This window comes from Fulmarus glacialis, unplaced genomic scaffold (genome assembly GCF_000690835.1).
Source record: "Fulmarus glacialis isolate BGI_N327 unplaced genomic scaffold, ASM69083v1 scaffold8365, whole genome shotgun sequence".
NCBI lineage: Eukaryota > Metazoa > Chordata > Aves > Procellariiformes > Procellariidae > Fulmarus > Fulmarus glacialis.
In genome coordinates this window covers 15,952-40,127 of record NW_009213611.1, presented here as the reverse complement: position 1 = coordinate 40,127, position 24,176 = coordinate 15,952, and the positions used below count along the sequence as shown (strand labels likewise).

At 35.0% G+C, this 24,176-nt stretch overlaps 1 protein-coding gene across 1 annotated transcript in view; it reads right to left on the bottom strand.

The window, feature by feature from the left end:
• Positions 1-24,176, bottom strand: part of ZDHHC17 (zinc finger, DHHC-type containing 17) — a 43,309-nt gene that overhangs the window by 4,067 nt on the left and 15,066 nt on the right. The window contains exons 6-13 of the mRNA XM_009578250.1: positions 22,886-23,028; positions 20,401-20,501; positions 12,533-12,657; positions 9,135-9,197; positions 7,749-7,842; positions 3,785-3,868; positions 3,233-3,390; positions 963-1,057 (exon numbers count right to left, since the gene is read on the bottom strand). Coding sequence (XP_009576545.1) covers positions 963-1,057; positions 3,233-3,390; positions 3,785-3,868; positions 7,749-7,842; positions 9,135-9,197; positions 12,533-12,657; positions 20,401-20,501; positions 22,886-23,028 — 863 coding nt within the window. The remainder of the gene's footprint in view (positions 1-962; positions 1,058-3,232; positions 3,391-3,784; positions 3,869-7,748; positions 7,843-9,134; positions 9,198-12,532; positions 12,658-20,400; positions 20,502-22,885; positions 23,029-24,176) is intronic.

Sequence of the window (24,176 nt, the reverse complement as noted above, 5' to 3'; positions counted from 1 at the left end):
CTGCAACCGCACAGAGATGCTTGTCTACTCACTAGAAGTTTTGTATGGAAGGATATTAAAAAAAGATCACACAAACTTCTCTTGTAGCACAAAATCAAACTGCAACAAGAACTTCTATCTCCTGTTCCCCTGAAGGAGCAGCAGTTCCCACAGGAGACGCAGCATATGCAGCAGGATGAGACAAGCTTCTGTCCCTTCGCTGCCCCTTGTGTAACATGTCCTCTACCCACCAATATTCCAGCCTCATGCCTTCATTTATTTCCTGATTTGGCTCCGTAAGCTGCTCCATGTGCCATATTCCCATCCCGGTGCTGTACCATCCCCAAGCCCCTCTCTCAACTTGCACCCTCAGCACTACAGAAACCAGAATCCCAACCTACCCTTTACATACTGATACCCAAAAGTCCATGTCTCACCCATGCAACACCCACTTCAGTTCCTGGTACATCCTGCTCCCTTCCCCACAAATAGCTTTGCCCATGCCCTTCCTCCTGAGCAGGAAGGAAATGCTGCCGCTTTTCTCACAGTAAAGAAAGCAAGGAGAGCTACTGCACAGAGCAAATTCAACAGCACATTAAATATCAATCAGGAGAAAATGCCCGGTGTGGAAGTGAAGATCCAGGTCAACATCGACACCAGGCAATAAGCAACTACCTCTGGCTTGGGCATCTGATTTATAAAGAGGATATTTATTTCCCCATAAACTCTAGAGCAAAATATGACCACTGCTGGAAAGTATTTTTTCTGTGTTTAAGCATCCCTGTCTAGAGTCACTACAAAACATTTATCACTTCCTTTAACTGGATAGAATGTTTTACTGCAAAAATAGCTGAAAGATTCAGCATTCCAAGCAGTGAAAATACTTAAAACGTATTTAGCTATGTTCTGTTTCAATAAGCTGCACAATTCAAATGTATGCAAGACTACACAAATAAGAAATATGTTTACACTTTAAAACTTACTTGAATGGGCTTTCAATAGATGTGGTTGTAACTTTAAAGTGCTTGTATCTTCTTGCATTCATTCTTTCATTTGTAGTGATACCTAAGCAAGATATCTGAAGACAGGAAAAAGAGTAAGCAATTTAGCTTACGTAAAAACATGCAAACAAGCCCTGCACGAGCCAGACTGGACCAAATTTACTGTTTTATATTCCTCCTTTTGAAGAAGGAATTTTTGTCCAGGGAAATTATGAGGTCCCAACATAAAACACCATACAAAGCTGTACCAGATTGTGCAAAAGGTTTAATTTTTAAAGTGATCAGAAATAAATCTGATCACTGAATAAACTGTGACTTCTTAGTTCATAATAAAGAGATGCCTTTACTATATTGTGAGCTGAAGTGTACTGTAAATAATAGATTCAGGAGTTACTTTACAGAGCATTTGAACCACTTTTTTTTCCTCTTGACATTCTGGTTATAGCTCCAGTAATATATTTTTCCCCATTTATAATTTTGTTGCAGTAACATAACATTTCTATCCACAAGACAGAAAGATGACCAGAAAAAAGTGTTGGGTATTTTTGTTGTTGCTTGTGTTTTTTCCTTTTTACAGAACCATTTGGCCCAAAGGCTATGATTTTCTGTAACAGCTTTCCAACTATGTTAGCCTAAAAGGGTATCTTATGTAAAACCAGAGTTTACTGTAATGTGATGTAATTGGAAACAAAAATGTGAGAACTCCCCTAGCAGCTTTATACTACAGGAAGATAAAATCTTGTAATTCCTAGTGAAATATAAAAAGTAAACTCTGCTGCATGTTACAAAAGCAAGAACATTGAAAAAGTTAAGTTTGGGCTGGCTTGCCTCATTTGGATGTACTTAGTATCTCAAGCATTTTCTTCGCCTCCGTGAAACCCAGTGAAGTTTTATGTCTATGTACATAAATGGGCTCTCAATGGCCAACTTTTGAAATAGGAGGTAAAGGTTTTAAGTTATTTTTCTAAGATAGTAGGTAGTGTTTTGACAATAACCCTGGCCTGTTCAATAACAAGGACAAGTCCAAACTTTATGGTGGAGGGGGAAAAAACCAAAAAAAGCAGCAAGAGTAGGGGCTGTGCAGTTGCAAACGAAAAGAAGCAAATTAGAGAATATCTTTATCAATTCCATCATTATAGCAAACTCCAAAGAGATTTGTCAAGAACAATCCTAAGTTTTCTATGAGTAAAACTCTTAGGAAATTTAGTAATATGACTGTGTGTTCGGTTTTCATTTTTCCAGGATTAGTGAAGAAGTCAAATGCTAGAATTATTTTGCTTAATTACACATATGACACAAAATACTATGAGATGTATTTTTCCAAGTGGCATAATTCAAAGATTCATCTGTACACAGATCTTATTAACAGGAATCCTCAATGGGGAACTTAATGGATCATGATGAAAGTATGATGGAAGGCTCTCCGGAAAGTTACGTGCTTATTCTGCAATAGAAGTCTGGTGGGTTAGACTGCTTTGAAAGCCACCTGCAATACATGTAGTTCCTCTGCTCTTTTGTCTTGGGCAGGAAAGACTTCTAAAGGACGGAATGGCTCTCACTCACATATGCAAGATTTTGAAATTGATGTATGTTGTAAATGATGAATATTGTAGAGAAAGGAGGACAAACTTAAATTTCCTGAAAGCTTTTACCTATGCCTTACAGGATGATTTTTATTTCCAGGATCTCTGGAAAGATTAAATTGGTAAGTCTCACGGTTCGTTAATGACAAGTCATACTGAAAGACTTTCAAGTTATACTGAAAGGCTTTCAGCATGACTTGTCTTTCCTTAAAAAGGATAAAGAAAAACTTGGGTTTGGTCAGATTACAGTACAGGAATGTAATCACAAATCACACTGAAGCAGCGTAAGAAATTATTGCAACCCCTTTGAAGTTACCACCCTCTTTCAGCTAATGACATGCTGCATTATTCCAAGTTCAACCCACAGATCTTATCCTCCATTAGTCCTTATTGCCCTTCTCTGGTCTGTTTTGCCTTTTTGTCATTCTGACAATGGAAAGCAGGAGGTAGGTATTTTAACCTCTTACAGAAAAAAAAAAAAGCACACGTGAATGAGAAGTGAATGATGACTAATATCCAGAGACAACAGATGCCTGCCTCCTCTAGCGTGGCTGAGAGACTGAACGCTTGGTCTTGCATAATGAACATCAAAATTTAAATGACGCAACTGTTTGATATTCTTATGTCACTCCCAAGACTCAGCATTACAAATAAAGTGCTCTTCCATACCTGATACATCTGACACATAAGTAACACTGCCACCCACATGAAGTGAAAAACACTGTTTAGAAACATCCAAAACATCCATGGAGAACAGGTAGCAATCTGTGTAATATAGGTCCAAAATCCATCCTTTGCATAACTTGTCTCACAGTGGAAACCCCAGTCTATAGAAAAAAACAAAATGTCAAAAACCATACAGAAGATTTAAGATATGTTTATTGTACATCAACATAATGACCACATTAGAATGTATTAAACTAAATAAGAAAATGACAATGTGCCAAAATAGTTTTACTTTCTCTCTCTTCCTTTCCCAACTCCTTGAATACATGATATATGCACACACTTGGCCGTGATGAAGAAAAAAAATCTAGGACAAGAAAAACACCATCTTCTAACTTAAAATATCCAATATAGTCAATTGTTAATATGCAGTTCAATTCCAGAATAAAAATATCCATAAATCTGATAAGGGAAAAATCTGTAAAAATCCATACCAGGAGATAAACAAAGTATTCATAAGCAATTAAAAAAAGCCAAACCCCCAGATTTACTCACAAGAGATACATCCATAAATCATCCAGCAGATCATAAAAAGCAGGAAGAACAGGTATCCCATAAAATAGCGATGGTTCCCTGCTCCTAAAGTTGCGCAAGAACAACAGGGATCAAATTACTACACTTTCAGAAGACAGACAACACTACATCAGAAAGTTTAATTGCTTGCTTAGAAGTACTGCTTATTATTGTATACAGAAATATTACTCTCCAATATTAAGCCAATATAACTTCAAGACAGTGAAATTAGCTGGTTTACTTATGGATTTTTTTTTTTTTTTTTACTTCTGAGACACCAAAGCAATGTTTTGTTTTCTTCAATTTCTGTCACATTACAGCTGCAATTCACACAAATGCACTTCATTTGTAACCTCCTTCATGAGCTAATAAAATTATTGATAGACAATATTTAGAACAACGTTGGTGACAGCTGTTGCAGAGCCCTGAAGAGCCAGGAATTACACATCAATAAATATTTTTAAAATTCCATTAAAAAATCATCAGACTGCAGAGTTCACTTTCTTAAAAGAAATGGAAATATGAATTGATAATAAGCTAACTCACAGTTAGTTATCACTCCCTTGATAAGCTAACTTCAGTTTAAACCTGTTTGATGAAGCTAGCTAAAAATAAAATATCTCATAGAACTTGTAAAACAAATACGTGTAAATGAATAGACAAGGCCTAACAACCTGGCTAAAATAACGGATGGGATAAAAACCATTCTGCTTAAGACAGAATTTAAATGCAAGAAAATTCAGTTACTAGAAGACTGATCTAGTTTTACCATTAATAGAGCTAAAAAGATGCCTCTTATGTGAGTACATCATAATTCTGAAGTACTCAGCCTTCCTTCTGTTTGTAAAATATGTCCACTGTTGCAACGTTCCAACAGCTCTAGGCTGTAAACTAAACCCACAGAGATGATAATGGGCTACAAAAGATTTGGCTATCATCATCTACCAGCACAGCATTTACTTCTTCATTATGTCAAATGTTTTGCCTGCTAAAACAAGAGCGTCTTCTGGAGGCAGAAAATGATCAAGTGCTTTTAGCAAGTGAACAGAAAGGCTATATAAATAAGAGATGAGGAAAAATACACACACAACATAAGCTAGACTAAACACAAGACATTTCCTTGAAAATCAAAAAAGTTCCTTCAGACATAAAATATGTTGTAACATTGCCTTCAATCACCTAAGAGCATATGAGAAACAGCACCGGGAATGTCGCTAAGGTCTCTCTTTCATTTGCATTCTAAACTTCAGAACTGTAAGTTTCATCAAAGACATTTTTTTAAAAAATGGAAGTTAAACAGTGACCTAGAGGTTCATCTGAGAGGCATCTGATGAGATGCTCCTTTCAGCAGCATCTTCTATGATAGTAAACCAAATTCTGCTTAACAGGAAATCCGTCTGTATTTGGTAAAAACATACATGTAGCATTTAAAACTGTAAACGAGACAGGTACAACCTTGGTCACAGTCAAAAAAAAGACTTTGGAAAAAGAAAGTGGAGAAAGTGCCTTTCTTCTGTATCTTAAATAAGACGGGGCAAAACACAGCACTATTCTCTACCGTTTCACCCCGAACCAGCAGGAACACAGTCAGTTATCCTCCACAGTTAGAACAATGCTGTAAGAATTGTTGCTAACTTCTTTTATATGGTCGTGCTTATATTATACATAAGTAATAACATATAATAAAGATAACTGATTTTCTTACTGATGGAGTTATATTGATTTAGATGGTTTGTTCATTTCTTAATTTTTCCTACTTTCAGCTCCTTGGAGAAGAATCTTTATTGGGGGAAAAAGTGATCATTATTCTAAACCATAAAATAATTTCTCATATACACAAGACCTACCTGCTGAGTCAGAACAATAATTCAGTACAACGTCAGCATAACCCATGTGACATAATGGTTTAAAATTTGGCTCTAGCTCCTTTCATGCTATTACTTGAAAACTACCTTTCTGTTGCAAGTCTCCTGTTTGTGTTTGAAACGTAACAACAAGTTTAATAAAATCTGTTGTCATCTTCAAACAACCAACTGTAAAAAACATAATGTCATTTTGATACTCCATTAAAAAGATAGGTATAATCACCTTTAGAGACTTACTCACTGTAATTTTAGCTAAAATTTTGCGGGTATGATGAAAATAATTATCCCCAATTGGCAATTTATTTATTTTTCAAAGAGTCTGCACTTTTTGTCAACCTCTTCAGAGTGGTAAAAAAATTCTCTCTCAATCTCTTTATGGGGTAAGTTTTATCCCAAAAGGATTTCTTTTAGAGTGTCTGTACACACACTTACAATATTTCTCAGTCCTATCTTTAGTTAAATTCTTATCCTTCTAACACATTCAAAGGAGGACTACATAAAACATATCCAAATTCCACCTTTCCAGAAACTTCCCTTTTTGGCAAACATACCACAAATGCTGTTTTGAGAATGGATTCTGTTTTGTAATACTACGCTCAGAGTCACCGTGTACCAATCTGAGAGAGACAGAAAAGCCATATAAAGTCATTTGGACCACCACTCCCTCCAGTTCAGGGCTGTTCCCATAGTGTGACTTCTGATGCTTTTTTCCCAGCCTACTTTCAAGTGTCCTAATGTTTACCTCCAGTAATCCCAATCTGTACAAGACCACTAGTAGGAGGATTCTGCTTTTCCATCACCATTGTTTTTTAAAAACCATTTCCTCCACCTAACTTCATCCCATTACTCACATACTCTCTTACTACACACAAATTAAACTCCTTCCTCCCCCACCTGTTTTTTATACTTTTCCAGTTACTGATTAAAATACTGGATCTTTCTGTCCCATTGACAAGTATTCCTCAGCACTCTTGCAAAACAAACTGCCAGTAAACACTCTCCAAAACCTAAGCCCATGCCCCCCTGCCTGTTTTAATTAAAAATTTCTTAGTTCTGCATTGTAAAACATCTAAAATATAAATCAAAAGTAGCTCAGGTAGTAACATCAGTAGGAAATATAAAATAGAAGGGAGTGATATAAGTCCACCTCAACGAGACTTTAGTGATGCTCTATTACAATTCAAATGCCAGCATTGACTATTTTACTCTTGATCGTAAGACCAAACTACTGTGACTATCCGTCATTATATATATTTGGAAGGACTACAATGAAGCATTTATTGGCTGTCAGCTGTCAACGAATCCAGGTCCTAATTCCTCCCCAAGATTAAAGTTACCTCTGCTTGTGTCCTAAAAAAATAAACCAGTGAAGCAAGTTGCACTCATTTCCTAGCTGTGAAGTCTTCAGTACTCCCTGCATAACAATGGCTGTCAAATAAGTTTCTCAAAAAGTATGACAGGGAATAGTAGCATTTAGAGACTTTACTCCTGTTCTATATCCGCTCCTTTCATCATCACTGGGGAGAATAAAAGACTACCTGGGGGGTCAAAAAGAGAATACCTCAATAGGAAGTCATTCTGTATCTAACTGTTACAATCATAACATTTTTTAATATGTATACTTTCCCACTAAATTACTAAAAATTCTTAGTAAAGATGAAAAATTTTATCTTATGTAATGGATAATAGTCAGTTGTGGAATCGGTACATGCCTTTTCTGCAAACATTAAAAAGCAGTTAAGCTTTGCATCTTTTAATTACTAGAGTTTATGTTAATAAAAATATATAGATAGGAAAACTGAATTAAGACATAGAACAATTTTGAGGATGGGTATAACAGACAATACAAATGAGAATAATGCAGAGAATCGCATGTAGAAAAAAAATTAAGCTCAATATTGAAAATGTTTTTCCTTCTACCAAAAGTCCTCAACAGTTTTTCTCAGATTTTGGCAGAAGTCAAGTCATTTTCACCGTGAAATGAGAACAGACAAAACCCTGCACAACACCCAGGGTCGATTTCAGAAGCTTTTCCCTTCCTTATCTGTTAAGACAACATCGTATTTTAGCAAATTACTCACCTACACAGTTACCCACCCACGGGCAGTGGTGATCAAACTTCGCTATACATCGATTGCATACACCACAGTGTTTGGACCTCACTGGCTTCCGTATCTGTAATGGTTATTAACATTTGTTTAGACTATCAAAAAACCCTGACATTTTTATATATAAACGCCACCCTCAATTTAAATGTAAATTGATTTTTCTGCTGTTAATCTTAGAAAACTTCAAACTTTATGCTAATTTTTAAAGCAATCTTAGTTATTAAGTTTAACCTATACACTATTCAACACAAACATCTATACCACCTCACTGAAATGATTTTCACACTATTTTTGTTATATAAAGGGTTTTTTTTACCCATACAAATTTCTCCTAGCCCCTCCAGCTACTGAGCTTTGTATAGCAACCAGTTTCATTTCAGCTTTTTAACAAAGAAAATACGAAATGAGTTTGAGTTCCACGATTCTGTCAGTATCATTCATAACTGAGCTCTAATGTAAACTCTTCCAGCTTATTTTCTAAAGACAGGAATATGACTCAACAAGTGGAACTCAGTGGAACTTACAATGCTAAATTACTCCCAATAATTTTTTTAAAAGGTTATGTTTTTAAAGAAATATAAAATGGCAATAAAAAAAAGAACTGATATTAAGTGTTCTGACATATATACATATATACACATACGTAATTTTTAAGGTGCCACATCTGTACAAAATTTTCCAGATTCAATTCTGGGAATATTAACATCATTCATGTTCTACATAGGTCAGAGCATTACAGTGTAACACTGATAACCTTGCTAATTTTGTATTTACTAGTTAACTTTCTAAAAAAGCAACGCATTACACTTACTATGGTTACTTTTTTTTTCCTTAACCAGTTATTTTCTTTTAAATTTTCTGTGGTGAAACCAAGTATTAACTAGTCCAAGAAAAGTATTTGCTCGCAATTTGGCAAGCTTTACAAAAATTAAGATTCCCCCCCAATTACCGCCAAATTGAGAAATACACTTGATTTTTGAAAAAAATCTTTTACTAAAAGCACCACAATGTTACTGTGAGTTACAGAGGTGGTGGAATGTCACATGTGATTTTCATAACTTGTTAGGTGTATAACCAACCAGCTTGGTAGATATATTGGATACTTGGATTTTGACACTGGCAAGTTATTCCACAGTGATAATTTTTTTCCTCTTATTGTTGCAGGTGTACAGACATATTATTTATTGAAAACACTGCTTAAATTAAAGATTACAAATAAATCTTGCCCTTGAAATTGCATTAAGGCCAAAAATGTGTTCAGTATAGGAACGTCTGATTTTGGCCTAGCATTAAAAAAAAAAAAACACAAAAAAACAACCAAAAAACATCAGTGCTGCAATTGATTGAAAAAGACACTACCAAGCAGGTACTGCAGAATATACTGAGGTCCAGACTTCCTGTCTCTGCAAGTTCTACTATAGTCTGCAGAAAAAAGAGAAAAGAAAAAAAAGAAATTAGAATTTAGCATATAAACAAATGTTGACAGCCATTGTAATAGCTGCTTCTCAGACCCAGGGTTGTGAACTCCGTTCATTTCAGGTACTTTCTACACACATGAACAACTTAAATTCAGCTGAAACTGATTTTAAACCTACCTTGTTAAGCCAATATGCACATTTACTTCTAAATTAATTCTAGCTTATACTTACTCCTACTCTATCTAGGTTTAAATAGTGAAAAAGCAAGCTTATATTAATTTTGATACATTCACACAGTGATTAGCACCAGTTTGACTAACCTGTTATTAAACTTACTAAAATTAATGCAGCTGAATTTCTAAACAGGAAGACAAATAAAACTAGCTAGCAGGATCAGCCAGTCTAAAAACCAGACTTTCTTTCCAGAGGTATCCCATCAAAACCTTTAAATCTATATTCACCTCTTTCCTTAGACATTGAAGCTTCAAGAAAGAAAAGAAATAATGCAAACCAAACCCCCTCTTACAGATGCTGCTGTACTTACGGGCCAAGTGATACACTGAAGTAGGTATCAGTTAAAGCATGCCTATACCTTCACACTGAATGGTAGCTTTTTTTATTTTGTACACTCCTTCAGTACCCACTTCATTGTTGGAATAGAAGGAACCTAGTATTCCACTATATGGTTTCCAACAAGTTCTAAAATTCAGCAGCTGAAATCTGTGCCGCCTGAGACTTAAATGACATTTGCAATATATGGAAAATATCCTGAAAACATCTTTTGCCAGAATAGCCTTCCTTGAACCAGAAGGAATTCACTCAGCATAAATAGCCTAATGGCAAATAGATTAATCTACTGCTGCCTTTCAAACCACAGATATCTTATGCATCAAGGTCGTTTCTAACTGCAGAAGCAATAAAACAGTCCTTACAACTATTTTCTCACCATAGCAATATCAACATAACTTGCTTAATTAGATGATGACCACGAAGGTGAGTACCTTGACTGAAGCCACAGAAGTTTTCCTCCAAAATACTACACTTAATAAGTGGTTAGGAAAAATTTATGGGAACTTCTACTCAAAGTAACCAGTAAAACCTACAGTCAACAGTCTGGGGGTAAATCACTGTCTTAATGCTTTCCCTGCTGATCTCAAGTAAATGAGGAACAATCTTTACAGTTTTCTAACACTTCTAAGTTCTGGACTATTTTTTCTCCTTGCTTGTTGCATTTCCATTTGTTATTGGCCCAGATTTCTTGCCTCCACCACTGCAACCCTTGAGATCCCCTCTGAAACCAACCACTGCCATTCACAAGCCCTTCCATGTCCCTCTTGCATCTTGCCAACTTCAGTGCTCTACATCCCTGTCTCATCCCCCTCTGCCATCCTTCACTGCTCTAACAACATTTCCCACTACAGGACTTGAAATTAAAGAGCCTCCCTCACAGGAGTAACTTTTATAAATAAACCAGATGAACAGAAAATAAAAAACCCAACAAGACATATCTACCATGATTTCAACGCTGTTGATGTAGTTTTTGATACCTTAATATATTTTGGACAATTTCAGTGGGAGTATACACTATACTACAGGCTAATAAAAGGACGAACAAAGGAATGTACATGTTGTGATGCTCAGCACTGGAGTTCAGTATTGTTCACAAGCAAGACCCCAAAGCTCAGGAAACCAGAACTGAACAAGAGCTGATAAACCACTTAAATACAAGTCTCCTTAGAGATTATAGCATAGAGACCCAGGAGTACTCAAGTTAGAGCCACGTTTTTGTGGTTTGTAAATGTTGTGTTTATTTTCTGTGCTTCTGAGCTATTAATATCTGATTTTGAAAATTTGTGATTGTTTATTATTTATTTACTTATTTTAAGAGTGACTTGGGTTATTTTGTAACACAGAAGAGAGAGCATGACATACTGGAAGAATAAACATCTGAAATCGTTGCTTACTATGTATTTCCAAACATACTTAACTTGCTCATCAGGAATTAAAGGAACTTTTAAAATTGCTTATTCCAAAGCTAAAGGCTAACTCAACATAAAACATGTGGAGGTAAATTACAAAAACATGAGAAAGCAGTACACTGCACAAAGGTAAGACACACACCCTACAGTGGTTTATGCTCCTGATAACAGATCGTTTCACAATTTGGTTAGCTGCAATGTAAGACATCCAAACATTCATAGTCACATGCATCTGACTGAAGAAGTTGCATTTTACAATTCCTATCCAGTTCAGCAAGGCTTTTATAACCACACTTTACTTAAGCAAGTAGATCAAATGAATTGCATATTTGTGTAATTTGCTGAATCCAAACCGAAGTACAGTTGCTGACTCTTCTATTTGATTTAGTCCAGTTGAAGGAAGAGAATTTAGTCTGGAACTTACTTTGGCAAATTTGCAATAACAGAAAGGGAATTTGCGAAAGTAAATCTGCACACTGATTATCAACTCAGTAATAATCTATCAGAGAAAACAAAAATCACTTAAGCTATCATAACCATCTTTTAAAGACTATTATATGGTTATCACTACATAAGGCCATAATTCCAAGTGTCAGATTTCAATCCACAAATTGTTTTTACAAATGAGCGTGAAGTAGAAGCACAAAACTCACTTTTGGTGGGATGTGAGCTTCTAGGAAACTTGCCCAAAATGAAACAAACAAAATGTTTCTGCTGCTTGTATGATTTTGCAATATTCAATGCTGAGTTTGGCTGCTGAGGACAATGCACTTCAACAAAAAAAAAATTAGAAATGCTAACAATAGTGTTATAAAGTCTTAGAAAGATATCATTAGATCATCCATATTTTCTCTAACATTTAAACCAAAAGAAAAAAAAAAAAAAAATCCATCCCAGACTGCCTAGGATTTTGGTTATTTTTATCCTCAGTCAGTCGAATAATTTTAGACACAAAGTTAAGGAAAACCAGAGGTGCTTTAAAGTATGGAAATTTTTTTATAATCAAATTAACTAACACTTATCCTACGATGGGTCATTTGTTTCAGCAAGGCAAAATTCTGAAATTTCACATTTTCATTTTCACCCAACTGCTTTTTAAACTTTTTTATTTTGAAACTCTAAGTTATGATTTTGTTACTCAAAATGACCTAAATGTAACTTTGGACCAGTAAGCACTTGAACATATATTCCAAATGTAAAAAAAGAAACCTGGATGACAAGTGAAAGGAAAACTTTTCAACATTTTAGACTTTTTGTTATACAACAATTTCTTGAAATTTCATGTACTGAACAGCAAACTACTCTGACCAACTGGTGACAGGCTGCTGAAGGTCAAGTTTCACATATCTCACGGCTTTACCTTTTTCTTTTGTTCTTCTGTGGCTTTGATGATTCCTGGATCAGATTTCCAGGATTTTCCAAAATTGTAGAAAAGTGCAACGCTATTAGCGAGGAATGGAAGATGTATAAAGAAAAAATTGAGATGTGTTTGACGTCAAGGAATCTAAAGTTTAAAACCAAATTTTTTCTTGAAAATACCCACTGATAATTCTGAAATAAAATTTAAATAAGTTTAACTTTTACGAATGCCCTTGAGTCACTGTCTTCTGAATTAACAAAATTCAGCACTGCTGTAAGAACTAGCTTGGTACTCCATATTTTCTATTGCTCAAAAATTTGAAAACTTACTTTTTAAAATGCAGTTCTCCATGAGGCATTTCTAAAGCACTTACCCTTCTAAAGAATGAATAACGATGGTTCAGTTTTTGTAATTATTTTCCCTTTTAAATAAATTAAATTCCATTAAATTTATCTTCTTAAAAGTATTTCCTGTTTTCATAATAAACATTTCAGAGCTCTATTTATAAGATAGTCATTTGACTGCCCATGTCTTCAGTGGCTTGACATTCCCGTTAGATCACAGAAAGGACTGTTTCTAGCCATAGAAGGAATTGTGCTGCAACAACCACTGTTGCATGGCAATCACGTCTCAACACTACTTATCTCCAAGAAAGGTATTGTCTGAAACCTGGCCCTATTATAAGGCGATACCCATATTTTACATCAATGAACGTTATTTTTAACATACTAATACATCTAACACTTACAAAACCACAGGATTTAGTATTCTCTGGAAGTGTTTATAAAATCAATTACCATATAAAGACAGAAAATAACCATTAGTTTTAAAATATATTTCCTGTGTTGAATGACTTGCCATATAACATGCCTAGTCTTACAACACTTGACATTTCTTCACAGAATTAAAACATTTCTTAGCAATGATGTTGAAAAACCAAATACTTCAGACATGCCTCTTCCACAAAAGGTGGAAAATTATTTACTTTGATAAACCCACAAAAGACTTGACCAACCTAAAGATCCCTGTCAGCTGTCAGTGATAACTGCAAGGAGATGCCATATTTGACAAAGCTGTGCTGCCAGAAGCCTCTACAGTATTATCAGGCAAAAAGAACACTTATTACTTAGGCACAAATCACTACACACCCAAATTACGCTATATTCTGAGTAACTTTGACAGATATTTCTCTCTACTTCGGTAGTCATTAGAACTTCTACTGTAATTAAAGTGTAATATATACATTTTTTTATATATATATATAATATATACAAAACACTACACAAAGATTTAAAAACAAGCACTACGTGGCAATCTATACTGAATTGGTATACAACACTCTAAAGACAAGAAGAAAAAAACATTTTTGCATGCTTCGAAAAAAACAGATTTTGAAGTTCGAAAAGATGCTCAAATATATTCTACTATATATCCACAAGTATATTCTATTCTGTTTGACTCTATTCTTGGAAAAAAATGTTTATTGAAGGCATTAAGCAGTATTAAGAAAAAATTACATAAACCATTGATAAACAAATCCACATGGTACAGATACAAGCAAATATTAAATGAAAAAAACAGAATTTCTGTAGAATAACAGTAAGTATCTCAAATCCTACTACACTGCTCTTTTGATGTGAAAGAACCCTGAAATATGAATAAATACAAGTAAGGCCTCTTTTTGACTTCTGAAATGCTAACAAAGTCTCATTGTTCATGTGAAGTATATCCCGAATAACTTTTGTTTTCCTTCTGTTGGGGGGAGGAATTGGCTGTGAATTTCTCATTAAAAAATATTGGCAAGTTAAGTTAAAATTTTAATCATGTACCTTATATAGTAGAATGTTAGTATTAACTCACTGAAGGCTAATTAATCTTTCCTCTAACAAACTGTTTCCAGCAAGTTTATAATAGGGGGGAAAAAACCACCAGCTATCCTATAAGCAGTTCTATTTGATACATTTCAGATGAAAAGCTCTGAGTTTAATATTTATACAATCTAATTTCTTCCTATTTTTCTTCTAAAATTACCTGCTGCCAAGAATAAGCTGGTTCAACTTATTTGTATGGCTAGAGAAAGATTAAATTTTCTTTAGAACACTGAAAGTATCACGGGGTTTTTGCCACAACAGTGAAAACTGTTTTTTCATTAAAAATACCTTAATCAGACATCCGTTACAAACAAGAAAGGTACAATCGAAAAAAATTATATGACCCATTCCTCATTACTATATGTCATGTCTAGACTATTAAAGAAGATGGGGGAAAGACAATTTATTTTCTACCCGTTAAAAGGGTTTTTATAACCTTAAAGTTTTGGAATTGTATTTTTACTGACTAGAATTTGGACAACTTGTGTGATAAAGAAGCTGTCCATGGATGCCAGTCACACGAGCAGAAATTCAGTATGCAGAATTTTTCTGAACTTACCCTTTCCTCATTTTACTCCATAAAATACAGAGAAAGCATAAAAGACTCCCCACAGAGTCTAAGTTTTGCTTTTCCTTTTATCATGGTAGTGTCAGATGAGTGCAATGCTGACAGTGTAAATGGTGGCAGATAAGGTAGTTCTGTACTGAGGATGGAAGATGTCAGGAGACTACATGAGAAAGCAGAATTAAGTATAGATGAGCAGTAACTATGTAAACGGAGAAAGACAAAGTCAGCAGTATTTTTCGTTACTATCTTCAAAAACCCGTTTCTCGTAAGTTTTAACTGGGGAGAAGGGATGAAAACCAACCAGACTTTGAAGGAGAAAGGAAAGTTAGAATTGTCTTCTTCAGGATATTTCTGGCATCTGATGTACATAAAACAACTCCAACTGTCGGATTCATCTCACCTACCTTAAATCACTCAGTATGCCTTCATACACAACAGAAAGGAAAAAGCCACGTCCAATCTATCTTCAGTATCGAGATACTTAAGTCAGAGAAGCAGTGCCCTACAGGTGGCTCTTCTTCTCCACTGGCTATGAAGAGAGCTCAAACAACTAACTTAGATATAGATGTCCACACTAGAGGTATCTAAAATTATGGTGAACTCTCCTCTGAGGTTTACTTCCAAAGAGATCTTAGCAACTTGTATCACAGATATCTCTCAAAACTCTCCATACGCAAGAAACCCTTATAGGTTTGCATTAGCTAGAGTAGGGAATCGGTTCTCGAAAGAGAGTGTCTCATTTTCTCCTAACATCCTCATTTACAACTATGCAAGGAAAAATACATTATCATATTATTAAGGGCTGCAAAATGCACGATATAGTGGGCATTCACCTTCTGCCCTGTCACCAATCTGCTGTCTTTTATGAGGTTTCCCCAGTTTTCATTGTGAGAGACAAAGCAGAAACACCCATGAAACAGTTCCTACTTTTAGTCCTTTAATTATTAGAACAAGTACAACAGGCTGAAAATTATTCCAGGAAACCACTTGGAACCAAAAAGACCATCTCATTAACAAGAAAATTAAAACCCAACAAGCACCTCACAACCCATGAGTGAGGTAAACACGTGATGAGCTAATGATGAACCGCAGCCTATTTAAAAGGGCCCAAACACATGCAGCTTCCTGCTATCACAGCTACATCATACAAGAGTCCGAAACCACGCCAAAATGCACATTATATACCAAGATGCCCCCTTCCACTAACTACAAATCCAGTAATGAAGTCCTTTTCTCCTAAAGAGAAAAATCTGCAGCCAGTGTAAGCTGTCAGAGATCAATACATGCTAATGAACCTGCTAATTCATAACAGCTGTACATCTGGATCCAAGAGTCCAGGCAGATAGCTACACAAGAAGCCTCATTTGACTAGCCATTTATTAGATGACAAAATCCATTTTTAATCAGCTGAAGCTCTGTAAAAACTCTCTACCTCAATCTTCTATCTAACATAAAAAAACCCCTTAGCTTACAAAAAAAATTCATTCACTGCCATCTCCCCCACCCCAGAAATTTGTTTTTTTATTTAGAAAAAGTATTTAGATACGGGAACAGACGTTCTGGATAGCTGGGCCTGGGGCTTGGATTTTTTGGGTCTTTGGTTCCTCCAGAAACATGGCTGCTGGCTTCTTTCTTTCTGCATGCAAGGTTTTTTGCTGTTTTCTTGAAACTAATTTTGGTAACATGAATTTTTTTTTTTTAACTGCTTAACTGTACCAATTGGCTTGTTACAGTTTTTAAAACACTATGCTATTGTAACAGCTTTGTGAAAGCATGAAAATCACCATGAATTCTCTTACACCCAGTTTTTAAAATGACCCCTAACTGAAAAAGTGTGCAGTGTTTGTTTTCTTTCACCTAAAACCCATCAATACATGAAGTATATTTGAAATAAGGTAATCGATACAGTATTAGTCACTGATAAATTATTTTAAAATTATAAATTGGCTTATATCATCTCATTATCTCAGCATTGCAAGTAGTATGCTATACTTAAAGAAGCTTAATTAATGATAACTGCACACTCCCATTTGTACCAAATGGAAGTGGTAGAACCAAAAAAAAAAATACTGTGAATATTTTGGGTTACAGCAAACTCTGACATCTTAGAAAAACAGAGCAGTATAAGAACCTTCTGACATAACAGGCACTATTTGTTCAGCTGGAATTGAAAAGACTGCGTGAACAACTGCGATGTGAACTCGGTACATGTGTCCTGAACTTTTACAGGACACAAGAGAACATTCTACCTATAAAAGCTAATGAAAAAGAATGAAATGTGAAATTCTAGTCCCACGTTATTAAAAGTGTACTTTTAAATCCTTGTTTTTCCCCCTTTGAAAATAAAACTAAATTAAAATACAGTGATTTAGTGTGCAGGATTTTTGAGGGTATTTCCCCCCTACTCTGCAAACAGTAGAAGATTAGAATACACTAACAGAGAAAGACATAACTATCCTTTGTTATTGGTAAAATACAGGTAAAAGGAAGCAGCAAACCAGCAGTAAAACAGTGGCAGGGAAGCACAGGACCATAGACTCATATATTCATAAATATACAGATCATAACTTCCTCATTCCCAGCAAGAACAGGATTTCTATTTTAACAAATATACCAGACTCAGAAGCTGCTGAGAAAAATCCAATAGAATGGAAACATTTACAAAAATTCAGTACACTAGATTCATCTAAACTGTTTGAATTTGCTTTCAGTATTGGTCTTTTAGAAGACACATCATTAAGCCTTAGAATTTACAGACTTATTTTTCACGTGACCACCCTGAAACTCAAAAAAACGCACTGCTAATCTTTGGTTTTGTTTGTTCTTTATGATACATTGACTGCCCTTTTCTGTCTCATTAGGATTAAACCCAGAAGACCAGATGATCTTCCAGACACCTTCAACATATCTACAAGAAAAGAAAATTCTTACCAAACACCTGAATATTAAAGTAACACTTGCAGCAATTAAGACCTGTATATTACTTACAATATAAAGTTCCAGTAAGGCAATTCGTGACAGTTGTTTAAGGTTAGAAACTTTTTTCCTGAGCAAAAGATGGTCAGAATTTGTGAAAACTACCAGGACAGGTTTTATCACTTGAACATTAGAGAGTATGAAGTAGTACTCTGGTCTGCTGTAAGTAATCATATAAAGCTGTAAAAATACAAGAATCCTTTCTCCAACCACAATGCTGTGCCTCACGCTATAAAAATAGAGCAGGCATGCAATTTCTTTTTTCCAATAAAGCTACAGGGCAATTTTCCAGAAGAAGACTGAATTTGGAATCTTATTACAAAGACTTCCAATTAAAAATCACCAATTAAAGGAAGATGGCCTCAAGCACTAGGTCTCTAAACTGCTTGTCAGAGAATTGTGTCAGCTCTAATGAAAGCAATTAGTAACTGAAGTTTTTAGACTACTACTTCTGTGTACAAAAAGACTGTTGCAAAGGTTTTGAGGCACCTACCTTAAATTACAGAAGCAGTACAGTATTTTATTGACATTCTGAAGTCAGACTTTATTAGTGTAATTAATTGTCTATGGTTACTACTTCTAGTGGACAATGAACATTATTCTGTGACAAAACCCCCCCAAACTTCAAGTTACATTAATCAGAATGGCTAACAGAAATAAAAATCTCAGCAAGTTGGTACATATATGAAGAAAATACGAGCTTCGGGATAAAAATCTCATAAATTTGCCAGCCTTACGGGACAGCTTTCTACATCAAGATAGAGGCCATCATCAAGTTGTGTTGGCTGTGCAGCCATTTTAATATGGTCAAGGACTTTGATTTAAAGTTGCACAGATTCTTAGATTTGGTTCAAGCTGATGTTATGTTAGCACAAGAAAGCATTTCACAGTAGCTCAACATTTGCCACCCAAAACATGTAGCAGCATTAGCAAACATGAGTTTCTAAAGAAAACCTACAAGGTATGGAGAGCCGAGATTCAGAAGTGAGATGGTGTAGTTATAACTGCCTCAGAAACTTGTATTTTACTATTTGCCAAAAGTCAGGTTTTCTTAACGAAAAGAACAGAAAAGCAACTTCAGTCTTGAGGCATGACATACTTAGACAGTTCTACTCCATTCCATAAAAACTGGAAAAGCGTATCTCCATTTTTAACTACTGCTTTTTAAAATGTTTTTCATATTCATTTTGTACTCGCTTTCCTCATTCTACAGTTACCAGTAAATTTAATTGAGTAAAAACATAGAAAATCAGGCCAGACAGAGAGACTGGTAGTAGGATCAGCATTTCTAAATAACAATTTCAAGACATACTCATGCTAATATTGGTAGAATTTTTTTTTTTTTTTGGTTACTTAACAGCTACTAGATTTTCATTTTTACATTTTTTTAAAACGTGAAATAGCAGTCATCTCCAGTCACATGGGACTGCTACTATTCACAGCAGCATCTTTGCAAACACTGTCAGCATGGAAGCCAAAGGCAGCACGGAAGCAGCGTCTTCTCTCTGTTCACAACCCAAAAATGTGAGGCTCGTTTAGCTAAGGTTGGAGAACATATTAACAAGATGATAAAAGGGTTGCACTGCTACTATCCTATTTCATGGTAATTCCTTTGAGGATTAAAAGAAAACCAGTTTCTAGAAAAGTCAAGCCAACATCCATCACAAATATTAAGTTCACTTCAACTATTTACAACTCTAAGAACTGTATTAAACATTTAATAGAACATTAAATCTCTATTTTGTTTTCTTGGTTATTGTAATTACAATACCCAGGAAAGTTGTTTAAAAATTTGAATCTATTTCCTTAAGGTGGATAACTGACATTCTTCAGTGAACTCTCAATCAATTTCTACCCCTGTGACTACGAAAAGTTCATAAATAGGCAGACAGTCAAAAACATACAAATATGGGCATATGCTGAATCTCTATAATACAGTGTTGTTAATACATACATCTTCAAAGACTGAAAATACAGTTAACAAACGTATCTAAAGTTTGTATGAAATGGAATTTGCAAAATCTTTAGGAAGAACTAACTATGAAGCTAATTCCACTGGAATTGATATATACCATGAAATTACCTACTGCTTTTCAGAAAGGAGTGTCTAAAAATGCAGTCAAGTACAGCTTGTCACCTCACAGCCAGAACATATTTCATAGAGTTGCTTACATTTCCCCCGCTTAAGAAATGGGTAAAGCACAGAAAATTTTGCAGACTACTGTAAGCCACTTTTGAGGAAAATCTTTCACTTACTGAAGCAAAGCAATAGTGTGCACATTTTTAAAGTGGTAAAATAATTACCATCAATATAGAAAGCAATGTTTAATGGAGATAGCCATTTTAAAATTTTAATTAGTTTACTTACTCATATATGTAGGATATATCTAGGTATTACCTCATACTACTAATATGAAAAAATATTACTTGTTACTGTACACAAAAAAGGATATCATTCCAAAACCAGAAGAACCACGTCACATACATCCAGAATTTCGTTGCCAAGTATATTCCAAGAGGCAGTGCACTGTGCATGGAGTGATCAAAGAATGACCTGTAAAGTAGGAGCAATGTCACATGATAAATTTCGACTTACAAAATGTAAATCCTGAACTACTGCTTCTGAAAAACACTTCCTGTTAAAATATGTACTATATGGTATATTGCAAAATACACCATAAAAACATTTTACCTTCAAAGTTCATAAGAAATTCCCATTTTCAACCTGTTCAGATGAAGGGTCATGACTGAAAGTTATTTAATTAAAATTTATACATTTACTTCTGAAGTGAATGTCAAGAACTGGACAAGAAAGGTAGAATGAGTAAATACTCATGCTAAAACTACACTGTGAAAGCAGTTAGAAACCTATGAGATTCCTAGCCTACAGAGATAGTGGTTGCGAACTACACTTACTTGAGAGATTTCAGTGCCAAAGATATTTTGGAAACCCATACAATGAAAATTACACATTAAAATTACTTCATTAAGAAAAAAGCTTAAGAGACTTTGGTGTTATCAGCCTACATACTTGAAATATTTCAGATTATTGAATCTTTAGCTTCTGTTACAGTTGCCAATAGAAAGTTGGAAAAAAAAAAGGTTAATTCATTTCCCATAGCACTAGATTTGCCAAGTTCTAAGATAGAATGCTGCTACTTTAATTTAAAAAAAAAAATTAAGCCATCAGAGGTATTTTCACCTTCTTATACTTTTGCATTTTAAAGACTATTCTGAATAAAGCTGAATATAGTTGAGACAAACTAGGTGAGTGACTAGGTTACCCCATATTCAAGGAAAAATTGCTAAACATATCAAAAGTCACACTTTAAACTGCTAATAAAACTTCCTCCATCATCTGCCTAAACATCCTTACATTGATGCATTTTGCTTTTTGTCCTGGTGGTGCCCTCAGGGCTGCCACAGACAAATGTGTGCACCAAGTAGTTTCCATTTCACTCCTTCATTCACTTGCAGTAACTGTCTCTTCTGTAATGGAAGTTTCTTAGGTCTTTTGAGAAAATCCTATAAGGAAGATGAGCTAAGATGGTGAGTAACAAGTGAATTTGGACACACAGTAGTTACTCAGCAGTAATCTTTCTTTCAGTGATTTCTGTGCATTTTTTTTTGTGTGTGAAAGGAGTAGGGAGGAAAACACAGCTAAGCAGATTAGCTAAAATTCAACAGGGAGAGGAAATACTACTAGAATAATAGCAAAAGTTCCATTCAAACCTGGGCTTTGTGAAAAACACTTCAGGAAGTATTTATACTAAACATTAAGCAAAGGATGAGAGAAAGTAAGAACGTTAATCCTGAATATGTGTCAGGTAGGTCGAAAACATAAAACTTGACAAAACACAGATCTTGAGAAACTTGAAGAAGTCTTGTCCTTGCTTCCTGCAGGAGGCATGGTTTGGGATTCGCATTGCCAAATAAATTATTTGTGGGAGGAGGTCAGCAAATTGCACAGCCTCAGAGAAGACAAAAAGACTGAACAGATCATCTCCAAGATCCTGCAGAGGCAAAAGCTTGATGACCCCCCTACCTCCCTCCCGGTGTACTAAGTTCACTAAAATTCTATGAACTTGGTTTGAGGAACAGATATATTTTTTTCTCCTCTTTAAACAGAAAAGAAGGAGAAGGAAGTGGTTCTAATAAACATGACATTCAATGCCAGAAAAGCAGAAAGTTCCTAAGTATGAAGATATAACAAGTTCTTCTATACATGCCACACATGACAATGAAAAACAAAGGACAGATGAAGTAGTCTACAGATCTTAAAAATCCGTTGGAGCGTGCCTGTATGTGTATGTATGTGCAGGTGTATACGTAGGTGCATTTACAGATATTTAAAGTAATCATAAACACAACTAAAATTCTTTATGATCAGGTAACAAATTAAAAACATTATTGGAAAGCAGCCTGTTTCTTTAGTCACCCGTTTTCACAACAACAGAAGCTACAAAATCTGACTCTGACTCTATAAATCTCTTTAGATGCCTTTGGATATTTAAATTCTAAAAGAATAGGTTTTAATAGCACACTTGCACATATCTTTTTTCTGTTCCTTTACAGTAACTTTCCCCTTGACTGCCTTCTGCAAAATGCATGCTGATAAGTCTTTGTAGACAGACATTCAGCACCCTCTTCTGGACAACAACTGAATTTCTGTTCTGCTGTTAGCTTCTATTAGCTCAGTGGTATTCACCCAAGGTAATTCTATGGCTATTTGCAAGACAACAGAGCATTACAAGAACTAAAGTCGCACAAGATCTTCCCCAGAAATAGTAGTAAAAAAAATTCCAACAAAAAATTAATGTTGCATGTCGAAAAAACACACAAAAAATAGAAATTTAAGATTATTTATCCAATAAAGATGCCAGCAAAACACTTCTTGTGTGTATACTAAACAAGACGGTGTCCTGGTAAAACACTTACTTTGAAAGAAACTGCACCATAGCCCACACGCCACCGTACATCAGCCCTTTAATGAGCCAAGAATCAATGTCTAGGTCTGCTATAAACCCAACCAGCCAAATAACTAGGAAAGGAGTTCCCAGCATCACCTTCTGACGGAATTCCTATTTAGAAACAAATATCAGTAAGTAACTCTATTTTCAGGAACAGATTGTATAATAATATTCTATAATAAATAGGACAATCACAAAAACGTAAATAAATTTTCAGGAAGCTTGACATAGGGGGAGAAATCTTCATAAATTTTTCTCATTTCCTGTATTTACATATCTTCAATGAATGTGCAAGAAAAAATCTTCCTAAAATTTTATAATAAATCAGTAATTTTATTTGTCTTTTTTAGAACTGTCTTCTAGAGACTTTGCTGTTAATCCAGAATAAAGGCAATAGGAGCTCTTTTTTAAAAATCTGTTGAAGTGTATAAACTACTACACAGCACGTGGTCATCTCAGTGAACTTTAAAAACTTCAGTTACGTAAGTAATAAAGTCATACTGAAGCATCTATGAAGAAAGATAGGACCTTTTTTTGTCTTATACTATGTGTACAATTCCTGATGAAGGCACTGAACTCTTTATAGATATTCAAAGCACAGTCATAATGCACTGTACACACAATGCAATGCACAAATCACTTAAAGTCAATAATCATTGCATTATATTATCACAGGGTTAAAGCACAGGCTGTAGCTAGTGCTTTAATCATTAAGATGCAGTGCATCTTTAAATCAGGAGGTTGTAACAAATCAGTGATAGCAATACTTAATATGCAGCAAATATTAACTCTATGTAGGTTATCAAATTATAGGCAGGTATACAGTTTTCATGCTAGAGTAATATGTTACCCTTTATACCCTCATTTCTTGCCTCCTCCTATCTGCAGTATTAAATAATAACCTGAGGAGAAAAAGGCCTCCACATTAGAGATTTGTATATTACATTATACTGCCAAGATTGACTGCTTCTTTCATTCAACACAAAACACTACAGAATTAGAGAGGAGGTAGGAGTTGCTTCTTTCCTTAGATACTCAAGAGTCAGCTTTGTGAAAGTCTTGGCTATCCCCAACAATACCAGAACACTTCGTACTTCCCTAACGTTTAGTTAGCACAGAAACTAAAAGTAACTGTGTGGAGACTTAGGGTCTTCTTTCCTCCTGCCTTGAATAAAGCTTTTTTTTTTCCCCCCCTTTCTTTTGCAATTACTTTTGTCATAACAAAAAGATGTTTCCTAAAACTGAAATGTGGGGAAACC